The sequence below is a fragment of the Ailuropoda melanoleuca genome, chromosome 12 (genome assembly GCF_002007445.2).
Source record: "Ailuropoda melanoleuca isolate Jingjing chromosome 12, ASM200744v2, whole genome shotgun sequence".
Classification (NCBI taxonomy): Eukaryota; Metazoa; Chordata; class Mammalia; order Carnivora; family Ursidae; genus Ailuropoda; species Ailuropoda melanoleuca.
Window position 1 is genome coordinate 36,388,451 of NC_048229.1, and position 11,088 is coordinate 36,399,538.

At 59.7% G+C, this 11,088-nt stretch overlaps 3 protein-coding genes across 5 annotated transcripts in view; 2 read left to right on the forward strand and 1 right to left on the reverse strand.

Moving 5' to 3' along the window:
* Positions 1 to 795: 795 nt before the first annotated feature.
* Positions 796 to 4,388, forward strand: CCNP (cyclin P). The gene is made up of 7 exons (XM_034638452.1): positions 796 to 802; positions 882 to 1,076; positions 2,285 to 2,374; positions 2,452 to 2,607; positions 3,166 to 3,324; positions 3,405 to 3,556; positions 4,161 to 4,388. The coding sequence occupies exons 1-7, from the start codon at positions 797 to 799 to the stop codon at positions 4,324 to 4,326; spliced, it is 924 nt and encodes a 307-aa protein (XP_034494343.1). The 5' UTR covers position 796; the 3' UTR covers positions 4,327 to 4,388.
* A 2,344-nt stretch (positions 4,389 to 6,732) lies between these two features.
* TTC9B (tetratricopeptide repeat domain 9B) lies at positions 6,733 to 9,145 on the forward strand. The gene is made up of 3 exons (XM_011230440.3): positions 6,733 to 7,300; positions 7,856 to 8,038; positions 8,934 to 9,145. Exons 1-3 carry the CDS (start codon positions 6,886 to 6,888, stop codon positions 9,041 to 9,043), a joined length of 708 nt encoding a protein of 235 aa, XP_011228742.2. The 5' UTR covers positions 6,733 to 6,885; the 3' UTR covers positions 9,044 to 9,145.
* Positions 9,146 to 9,322: 177 nt separating this feature from the next.
* The window catches only part of MAP3K10 (mitogen-activated protein kinase kinase kinase 10), a 17,438-nt gene continuing 15,672 nt past the window's right edge, over positions 9,323 to 11,088 (reverse strand). The window contains exons 9-11 of one of the 3 annotated variants that reach the window (XM_034638136.1): positions 10,744 to 11,088; positions 10,672 to 10,696; positions 9,323 to 9,926 (exon numbers count right to left, since the gene is read on the reverse strand). The exon at positions 10,744 to 11,088 is cut by the window's right edge and continues 224 nt beyond it. In XM_034638136.1, the coding sequence (XP_034494027.1) occupies positions 9,604 to 9,926; positions 10,672 to 10,696; positions 10,744 to 11,088 (693 nt within the window). In that variant the 3' untranslated portion in view covers positions 9,323 to 9,603. Of the gene's footprint in view, positions 9,966 to 10,120; positions 10,130 to 10,671; positions 10,697 to 10,727 lie in introns of all 3 variants that reach the window. The other 2 variants (XM_034638138.1, XM_034638137.1) reach the window with 2 other exon arrangements.

Genomic DNA, 11,088 nt, shown 5'->3' on the forward strand with positions numbered 1-11,088 from the left:
GAGGGAGACAGTAAATAAGATCGGGCTGTAAGTGCTAAGGAGAGAGTAAGTTACAAAGAATGGTGATAGGAAATTCTCAGGATAGCCTTTTTCACAGGGTAGGTAGCATCTGAGTAAATACCTTGAATGAGGGATGTCTGAGGGAGGAGCATCTCAGGCAAAGGAAACAGCAAGGGCAAAGGCCCTGAGGTAGGAGCGTGCCTGATGTGGGTGAGAATGAGCCTGGAGGCTGGTGGGGCAGGAGAGACACGAGTTGGGGGGAGGGTTGGGACATGAACTCAAAGGTGTGTGGGGATGGGTGGGAGGATAATAAAGGACCTCATGGACTTTCAAATTGAGGGGGATGGGAGCCACGATGGAGTTATGAACGGAGGCAGAGTGCTCTGACTTGGGTGTGTGCAGGATCCCTTCTGGCTGCATTGGGGGAACAGACAATGGGGGTGGGAAACGGGGAGAAGTGAGGAGGTCGCCGTGCTAGTCCAGACCCATCGCTGGCCACTTGTCTTACTAGTTTTGAAATAATCCCTAATTTACAGCTGAGGAAAGGGAGCCTCAGAGGGGCTGTTTCTGATCCCATGATAAGTAGCAGGAAGAGGATTTGACTCCAGCTGCCTGACCTTAGGTTTGGAGGGGCCAGAGCCAACCTGCATAGCATTCGCCATCACCTCTGCACCTGCCCCTGTGAGGCGTGCTCAGCGCGCATGCGTGCAGGCACAATTTAAAGCTCCCGCCACAGATCCTTAGCTCCAGCAGGAAGAGGGGCGCTCGGCTTGGTTCCCCGACGCCAGCGTGGAGGATGCTGGTGAGATGCAGCCGCCAGGGCCCCGCCTCCGGGCTCGGGCCTCCCTCCAGGCGCTGACCCGCACCCCTCGCCCTTGCAGAGTCCCGCCGCCGCCTCCCCCGCCCCTCCCAGCGCCCCAGGCTCCGACAGCATCCCCGAGGGCACGAGCGTGTCTCCAGGACGCCGGGAGAGGCCCCTTGGGCCGTGCGCGCCGCCGGGGCTGGCGGAGGCGCTGAGCGCACTGGGGCTGGAGGGAGAGCGCGAGTACGCTGGGGACATCTTCGCCGAAGTCATGGTGAGCGCGCCCCGGAGGGCAGCAGAGGGGTTCGGGTTGGACGAGGCGAAAGCTGACCTCTCGCTCAACACCCATTCCACAAGCCTTCCCGAACTCTCACCTGCCTGCAGCCCCTTCTACTCGTCCCTCGCATGTATTCGTTTACAAACCCTTGGCAACTTATTAACAATTATTTCTGAGCATATTCTAGGCCCTGGGGATGCCGTGATGAACAACGTAGTCCGCTCTCATTGTGGACAACCAAGCAAACGTAGGCGGTAATAGCAGAAGGGAGACCAAAGTGCACGCCCGGTCACCTGCAGATACCTGTACAGGATAGAAACTGTCCGAAGAAATACTGCAGGGATGCAGTCGTTTCAGAAACTGAAGTGGGAGTCTCTCCCCCCAGCCAGGGACTCTGTTAGGAACTGAGATGCAGGTGTGATCCAGAGAGGAATCCCTGCCCTTGTGGGGCCAGCAGCCTAGGAAGGCAAACAGAACACAAAAGGAAACACCAGATGTCTCCAGACTGAAAATACTACGAGGACCATAAAGTGCTGACAAATAGCGGGGTGGGTGCAGGGAGAATTCTGTAGAGGAAAAGTCCAGGGAATTTGAGCTGAGGTTTCAACAATGCAAGGACCTGGGGAAGAACCATTCCAGGTGGAGGGAACGGTGCATAAGTGCAAAGGCCCTGGGGTAGGAGTGAGCCTGTCCTAGTCTAGGGCTAGAGAAGGCTGGTGTAGCTGGAGTGTGCGTTGTGAAGGGAGAGGGGGAAGAGGTGGTGCTGGTGTAGGGGGTGGCGCCTGAGAGCTAGCAATTAGGGTTTTCTCCTGAGGGTACTGGAAGCCGTGGAAGGGTTTTAAGCTGGGGAGTTCCTTGGCCAGTTTTGTGTTTTAGAAAGACCCTTCTGGGTGCTCTGAGGAGGATGGGTTGAGGGTTGGTGACCACTAGTGGTCTGGATACCCAGGGGGGAGATGCTCAGGAGGAGCCATGGCCATGGGGGCTACAGATTGGAGAGGTGGAGTGGGGAGGCGTCCTGAACAAGTCCAAGGCTCTAATTCGGATAAGGAATAGAAGCACATTTGGAGAAGACGTTGGAGGCCAGTTTCAGTGTGGCGCTCACGCTTGGTCCAGTTGGTGCGAGGAGGCTGCTGCACTTGGGGCTGGAGCTCAGGTGAGAAGCCGAGGCACGTGTGGAGAGTGAGGCCGTTCCTGCCCAACCGCAGGTGTGCCGCGCGCTGCCCTGGAGCGCCCTGCCCCGGACCGTGACCCCAGAGATGCGCGCGCTAGTGGTGGACTGGCTGATCCAGGTGCACGTACGTATCCGGCAGGGGGCAGCGCTGAGCCCGCGTCGCAGCCTAGAGCCCTGGTGGTCACTCACGTCCCTCCCCAGGAGTACTTGGGCCTGGCGGGGGACACGCTCTACCTGGCGGTGCACCTGCTCGATGCCTACCTGCGCGCCCGCCGAGTGCGCCTACACCGCCTGCAGCTGCTGGGCGTGGCCTGCTTGTTCGTCGCCTGCAAAATGGAAGAGTGCGTGCTTCCCGAGGTACTCTCTGGAGTGGGGCTTGGGAAGGTGGAACCCTCGCTCGTCGCGTCATAGATGGAACACCTGTATGCCGAGCTAGCGCTTTACTTATTCTTGGAATCCCAGCATATCTGTATGAGGCCAGGGCTTCCAATGCGTCCTTTTAGCAGAGGAGGAGACCCAGAGAGAGGGAGACGTTTGCCCAAAGCAGATGGGACTTGGACTCAGTCTTGAATAGTTATAGTCGCTGTAGTGCTCCACTAGTTAGAGGGAGCCTTATCAGAGCTGCCTGGTGACGCACGGAGTCATACTTCCGTGTTATAGACGAGGAAACTCCGTGTTTCAGTGACGTCCATGTCACACGGTGTGAAAATGGTAGGGTTTGAACTTGAACCCAGGTCTTTCTGTTCTGAAGCCTTTGCTCTCCGTGGCTTCCACACAACAAATCAATAGCTCCATTTTACAGACCAGGAAATCGAGGTTCAGAACGGAGACTGAACCGATCCCAGGCGCGCCTCAGGGCAGGGAGCAACCAGCCGGGGTCCAAGACTCTCCCACCTCTTTCCCCGCCATCCACAGTCTGCCTCCCTCTGCCTCCTGGGCGCTGGCTCCTTCTCGCGGGCCGAGCTTCTGCGCGCCGAGCGCCGCATCCTGAGCCGCTTGGATTTCCGGCTGCACCACCCGGGTCCGCTACTCTGCCTCGGGCTACTCGCCGCGCTGGCCGGAAGCAGCCCCCAGGTGCGGGGCGGGGGCGGGGGGAGAAAGACCCGCGCGGGTGGGGGCGTGGCCTGACCTCCCCGGGGGCGGGGGCTTGGCAGGTGATGCTACTTGCCACCTACTTTCTGGAGCTGTCTCTGCTGGAGGCCGAGGCCGCAGGGTGGGAGCCCGGTCGGCGCGCAGCTGCGGCGCTGAGCCTGGCGCACCGCTTGCTCGACGGGGCGGGCTCCGGCCTCGAGCCCTCGCTTTACAGGTATGGCTCCGGGGGAGGGCCTCTGTGGCTACAGGAACCTACTTGCCAGTCTTTCCCGTCTCCGAGAATGAGAGACCATGGCGGGGAGGGGGTACCTAGACTTGATTTTTTTTTTCTGGATGCGAGAAAATGGTGTGTCTGCCTAGTCTGGGGGCTGTCAGAGAATGAGGTGTTTGTCCAGATTTGGGGACCCTTAACCTTGCCCCTGGGTGGAAGATCCTAACTGCGTTCCAGGGTTGAGAATGAGCGGTATGCCAACCTCGAGTCCCCCAGCTCCCCTGCTGGCCCCAAGTGGGGTGTCCCTTCACCTGCCAGAGGGGCGCCCCCCCTCCCTGTTAACCACGTCACTGGAGGCCAGGGTGAGTCCTCTTTTCTCCCAGTCCATCCCCCATCCTCCGGGGTACAGCTGGATGTCTGTGCATCCTCAGCCCCGCTCCGTCCCTCCCCGAGGTTCCGGCTCTCCACTGGCTCGAGAGAGCCCCTGAACGGTCCTTGGGGACCCCAGTCAACGAGTCTTCTCAGCCTCGCGCCCCCAGCTCCGAGAACAGGTCGTCTTCACCGCTGCCCCTGCCCGCGCCTCAGTTTCTTCGTTTCCCCGCCGCAGCCCCGCAGAGCTGCGCCCGCTCGAGCCGTGCATGGCCCGCGCCGCGCTCCGAGGCCCCGCGCCCGGCCGCGCCGCCATCTTCCTCAAGTACGCGCGGCCCCAGCGCCAGGGCACCAGCCTCGCCGCCGCCCGCCTGCTCCGCCGCCCCCAGACCGGGCCTCCCTAAGCCGGGAGACCCCATCAAAAAAGACTGTCCGTGTGTATCCGTTTCCCACTTCAATAAAAGAGGTTTTTGTTGTTTTTGTTGTTGTTTTTAATTTTGAGCGCTCTCTGTCCTCATTGGGCGAATTCCGACCCCTGTCTCGCTTTTGATTGGTCACTTCCCAGGCCTCTCATCTTTCTGATTGGATGCTCTTTACCGAGTCCCTTAATGGCGGCCGGGAGATACGTTGCAAATTCTGGACCCCTCCGCTAGGGGGCACTGGCGGACTTCCGCAAGCGCGCCTCCGCGAGCTAGAACTAGGATCCCTGGCGCGACTGCCTGCTGGAGATAAATGGACAGAGGTGCTGCAAGCTGAGTGGTTCTCCGTCTCAGAGTCGGGAAGAAACTGGGAGGGATGGGGACTGTGGGAAGCTGTCCCAGTCATAAGGAATGCTACGTCGATGTTGCCAGAGTTTCAGATTTTGTTCACGTGAAGTTGAAAATCTACAATTCCATAAGTATCTCTACTTCCATATGTTAGCAACTAATTCAATATTTTGTAATGGTTGCACAAGCCCAGCACATCACAGGGAGTCATCAATCTGGGATAGTATGGGTCTTGGATAGCATGTGTTCTATAAATGGGATCTGATTTACTTAATCCCTAGGGTGCCACGGTGCGAATGGGTATAAATTGCAGCCCCGGTCTCCTAGAGGTGTGCTGTGGGTGTGAGTTAATAGAGATGTAGAGCTTTAGGACAGTGCTTGACACCTAGTAGGTCCTATGGAGTTGCTAGCACTGCATCCTAGCAGGACTGCGAGCTAGGCACACTTGTCCCCCATTTCTGCCGAACCCCAGCACCTAGCTATTTAGCAGGTGCTCAGAAAATATTTGTTATAAACCGATGGACCTCCACGTTTTTTAACTAAAAACACGGCTGGGGTGATCTCAGGAATTCAACCTCAGGAATATTAGACTCTTAACCAAGCCTAGGTTTGGAGGTGCAAGAGAGGAGGAAGTTTTTGCCCTGGAGATGTTCATGGTTGGAGGACCAGAGAGGGAGAGAGACTCATTCAGCAAAGCTCGATAAGAGATGGAAGCAAATATTGCCGTTGGGATGGAAGGTGCTGTGTTCAGGTTTGGACCTGCTGAGTGGGACCTGCCATGTGGCCTCCAGGAAGAGGATGTGCAGTGGCAGGGGGAGGGGAGAGTGGAAATAGGTGCTTGGTGCTTGGGGCTGAGGCCCAAGCCAGGGTCTGACAGGGAGCGGGAGAGGGTGGTAATACATGAAGCACATAAAGTTATCCATTCACTTATTCCTTCAGCAACTCTACATGGATGCTGACTCAGCCATGCACTTATGATCACAGACCTCACAGTCTCACGGGTGATGAGAAACGGGGGTTGTTAACTGTCCATTCCTGTGCCAGGCCCCATGCTAACTGCTTTATCTGCGTAACGTAATTCAGTCCCTACGACTACTCTGAAGTAAACTCACTCGTTATTCCCAGGTTACCCAGAAGGAAGGCAAGGGGGAAGCCAAGGTCCCACCACCAAGTGAGCAGCTAAGGAGGGTTGGAGATCAACCATCTCGTTCACCCTGTTTTTCCCTTAAAAGCCTCTCACGTGCTTCCTTCTCTGTACACTCTCGTATTATTGTGCTGCTCACTCTGGACTGTCGCTTGTCTGCATTCCCACTGTTTTTCCTACCCAGACAGTGAGCTCGAGGAGGGCAAGAAGCAGATCTCTTTTGTTCATTGAGTTATCCCCTCCTCCAGGAAGCCTTCACTCACCACCTCAGTCTAGGGCAGGCGCCTCCTCTGGGTCCTCACAGCCCGTGTGCCTCCCCCATGCAGGGCTCGACCCACTGCCTGTGCCTTCCCCGTCCCACCCTGGCCACTTTGCCAGAGCTTCCCAGGCTAGTCCATCGGTGCTGTCACTGTCTGGTCACTGGACTGTCTCCCCGCTGGACTAGGGGCTCAGTGAGGGTAGGGGCTGAGGCTCTCTCAGTCCCTGCTCTTTCCTGGCATCACCCAGACCAGAGTTGAGCACAGAAAAGATATCAGTGAATATTTGTTGCATAGATAAACAAATGAGTTTCCAAGATGCTATCATTGTCCTATGGTACTGATGAGGATATAGAGTTCCAGGTAATTTGGGTGATTTGTCCAAGTACTACAACTATTGAGAAGAGCAGGGAATTGAATCTGGGCAGCCCAAGCCTATAACCCGTGTTCTTATCTAAATATGTGAAATGCCTAGGGCTTTCCACGAGGTTGGTATCTTCCGGCTCTTTCCCCCAGACTTGTCTTTTCCTTCCAGAAAGCTTTGGGAGCTTTGGGCAGGGAGGAGGAGAGCAGGCAGGAGGGTGGGAGGTAAGTGAGAAGAAGGGAGAGGCCAGTTGGAGAACTAGGGCTGGGGCAGATTTGGAGGATAGAAGGGAAAGTCCTGAGGGGTTTCTCCAGACCCATAGGGGGCAGGCGGAGTCGGCTGCCGGAGGTGCGGGGGCGGAGAAAGGGTGGGGACCGGCCCCGCGGGGGGCGATGCGGTAGCTGCAGCGGCGGCCGCAGGAGTTTCCCACAATGCAGCGCGGCGCGCTGTCCCCGGTGCTGATGCTCAGCGCTGCCCCGGAGCCTCCGCCGCGCCCGCCTCCCGCCCTCTCCCCGCCGGCCCCGGGCCCCCGCCATGGCTCGGCTCGGTCCAGCCCTGCCCCCGAGCCGTCGGGGGGCCTGGGCGCGGCGCTCGACAGCAGCCTGCGGGCTGCCGTGGCGTTCAAGGCGGAGGGCCAGCGCTGCTATCGAGAGAAGAAGTTCCGGGAAGCCATCGGCAAGTATCATCGGGCACTGCTGCAGCTGAAGGCGGCTCAGGGGGCCCGCCCTGGAGGCCTGTCCGCCCCCGCCCCCGGGCCCGCCAGCAGCCCGGGGCCAGCCCGCCTCAGCGAGGAGCAGCGGCGCCTGGTGGAGAACACGGAGGTGGAATGTTATGACTCTCTCACGGGTATGGGGCCGTCGGGGGGGCGCAGAGGATGCATACGGAGAAAGGTGGGGAGTGACGGGCAGTCATGAAGCTTTGGGCGGGGGGCTGGAGGCTTGAAGGGCCCAGACCTGAGGTCTGTGAAGAGAGAACCTGGGGCTTATCAAGGAGAGGAGTTCAGGATGTAGGGGAACACAGGGATGGAAGGGCTGGGATGCAAGAAATGGGCTTTGGGCTGTCACCTGCGAATCTCAGGTGAGAAAAATCTTATCCTGGATTAGCGATTCAACGCCCCATCCCTCACCTGAGATCGCCTTTAGTACTCTCCCCTGCAGAAACTTCCCCGCTAATCACCCGGGAGCGCCTGTCTGTGTTTTCGCTCCCTCTAGCGGCGGCGCAGATTGATTCTATCCTGATTGGTCAGAAGATCGGCGGCCCCGGGGGCCTGACCCTTAGGCCCGGCTCAGCGACGGATAAGGGCTGGGGGGTTCCTGTAGCCTGAAAGGCTGGCTCCTAGCAGTCAGGTGGGGTCTGGGGGTGCCGCCAGGCTCTTTGAGCACCGGTCCGGTGTCCCCACAGCCTGCCTGCTGCAGTCGGAGCTGGTGAACTATGAGCGGGTGCGTGAGTACTGTCTCAAGGTCCTGGAGAAGCAGCAGGGCAACTTCAAGGCCACCTACCGCGCCGGCATTGCCTTCTACCACCTGGGCGACTATGCACGCGCGCTGCGCTACCTGCAGGAGGCCCGCAGCCGGGAGCCCACAGGTGAGGGCCAGAGGAAGCAAGGAGACAAGGAAGGATCAGGGCAGCGCTGCTTCGAGCGAGTGCTGTGCCTCCTCCCCAGTATTTACTTATCCATCTACCTACTCCTTACACACCCACTCAGTCACTCACCCGCCATTCATTCACCCCTCCTCTCCCCCCATGTTCCCCTGACATTCACCCAACCACCTCCCATCTATTCAGTCATTGACTCATCGAAGCCTCCTCCTCACCTACTCAGCCACTCCCTACCCACTCACCCTCCATCTCCACCCACCCTCATTCTCATTCATCCACTCACTAACCCATTCACCCACTCACCTATTCATTCACCTCTTCACCCACCCACTGCTCGCGGAGCATTTGCTGGTAGGCAGACCCGAGGACGGACAAGGCTAATAAATTTGCAGGGGTGGGGTCGGGAGTTGGGGAGGGGGATGCTTGGCAGAGCTGGAGGCTTGTTGCTTGCCCTCAGGGACATCATAGTCAGGGTGTGTGGGGGGGCGGGGACAGACACAATATTGAGAGCCAATGACAAGGGAGCAGAACAGGTGCAGGACCCAGGGCTGTGGGAGCAGAGGCAAGATGAGTTTTCCTGATGAGAGGGTTAGAGGAAACAGACTTCTTGCAGATGTTATCGGAAGGTGGGCAGAAGTATGACAGCCGTCTCTGAGCAGAGGCATTCCTGGCAGAGGTCACAGCAAAAGCAAAAGCATGGAGGTGTGAAAGGCCCCGTTCTGCTTGTTGTGGCTGGGGCTTTGGGAGAAGGGCTCTGGCACGAACAGCTGTGTGGAGGAGCCACTGAAGGCTGGGGACAATGAGGTGTGAGCTGCCGTGGTGCAGATGTCAGCCGCTGGCCCAGGACCCCCAGATAATGCCGTGCCCACCTCACCCACAGATACCAACGTCCTCCGGTACATCCAGCTGACTCAGCTCAAGATGAACCGTTGCGGCCTCCAGGGGGAAGACAGTGGGGCCGGGGCCGGGGCACGGGATGTCGTTGGCTAAGGCCAACCAAGGGGGCTTTCCCTCCCCCCACTCCCACCTCACCGTGTAACTTCCCCCGACTCGTGTGTTTGCTGGTAAAGCACTTGTCACTGGTGACCATAACCGCTTTGTGTGGTGTTCTTGTGGGGACCAGGGAGGGAACATGGGCCCCGGGCTTTGCCCTCTGGAGCTCAGAAACCCAGAGGCTTGGGGAGGAAGTGTGGGATGGGGGTGGGGGTGCCCTCCTGGAGATGACCCAGGATCAGGGCCTGGGCTGGGGAAAGACAGAGCCAAGAGTGGTAGGGGGCAGGGGTTACCTTTAATGCTGCATTTTGTGCCGAATCCCTATGATGCCCTGTCCCTGAGTATCCCTGCCCACCCTCCCCCCCCACTGCAGGGTAGGCACAGGGCCCCACCCTCTGGGGTACAAAGGAATAAATTAAGTGACCCCCTCCCCCTTCCCCAATAAATAGAGTGAGTATCCTGCCCAGGGCCTCTCCCCGCCTTGTGGCACGGCTGGCTGGGGTGGGGCCTGGGGCGCTACATTCATGGCTGCCCAGGCGGGCGGTGGAGGGTGGGCCTCAGCGGGAGCCATGGGCCCCACACAGGGGCACTGTGCTGTCCTGGCTCTGCCCCTCCATGTCCATGTCAAGCAGCGTGGGCTGCATGCTGGGGGGTCCAGGGCTCTCTGGGGTATCCGGCCTGCTGGGAGGCGAGATGCTGAGTGTCCGGCCAAAGGAGACCAGTTTCCAGGGGTCCAGGCGGGGGCGGCTGGCAGCCGGCCGGGGTCTTGGGGCGAAGGTCAGGGTGGTAGGGCGGCCAGGGAACTCGGGGGGCCGGCGGTGGGTCGGGAACAAGGTCTGGGGGTCGGGCAGGCGGGGGAAGTCCAGGGGGTCTCGAGGGCCTGGTAAGAGAGGATCAGATGAGGTCAATGGGGAGGGCCAGAGGGTGGCATTGGAAAGCCAGGACCTTTACATGAGAATTGGAATTTCTGACTTCTTTTGAAACACCTGCTGATGTTGGGCCCGCTTTCCAGCCGAGGTGTGACCTTAACCTAGGCCCTGAGCACTCCTAATCGCTCACTCATCTGGGAACCACTCTGAGCATCTTCCTTAAGCCGTCAGAGCCTGTTCCCTTGTCACCCCTCTAGACAGAGCCCTCATCCCCCCAACTCCCCTCTCAGGTGCTGGGTGCACGGACACAGGCCGGCGGAGAGACCTGAGGCATAGCACTGTCTCTGGAGGGCAGGGCAGCAGCTCCCTCCCTAGGCGAGGGTTAAATAAAACAGTGCCTGGTAGTAGGTAGTTGACTCCTATGCTGATCGTTTTTGTCCTTGTTAATAAATGCATAGGGAACCATCTAGCACAGGAGTGTTCGCTATAGTCGTTACTGTTGCCACGAATGTCACCCGCCTGGCCCCTGGAGGCACTGAGGTTTGCCACCTCTCCTGCATCCCGGGACTCAAGCACCTGGGGACCCACAATGCCCCCAGCAGTGAGGACCCTGGGCACACAGACCCTTCCTCCCATGCTAAGCTGGAGGCCGCCCTGGCGTTGAGGGGGTGGCTGCTGGGCTGGGACCTTGGATCTTGGTGGGGGCAGGGGAGGAGGGTCGTTTTCAGCGCCCTGGGTGCGGGGCACCTCACTCACCAGGGCGGGGAGCCGCGGGCTCAGGCGCCCCCCGCTGCCCCAGCGCCCCGTCTGACGGCGTCCGCCGGTGCNCGCCCCCCGCTGCCCCAGCGCCCCGTCTGACGGCGTCCGCCGGTGCCCGCGGCTCACTGCGCGCGCGGCCGTGACGTGGGTGGGCGTGAGCGACTGGCGGGGGTCTTTCTTGAAGCTCTCCAGCTCCAGGTCCACCAGCGGGTTGGTGCCGGGCGGCGAGGGCGGCGGGGAGGGCGCGGCCGGCGCGGCCTCGTCGCTGTCGGAGCGCAGCAGCGAACGCGTGGAGTTGCAGTCGGACACGGACGACAGCGACACCAGGGTGGCCGAGGGCGCTAGGCCCGGGCCCGGGGCCGCGTCGTCGCGGCGGCCGGGGGAGCGCCCGGTCGGGCTGAGGCCCCGCGGGAA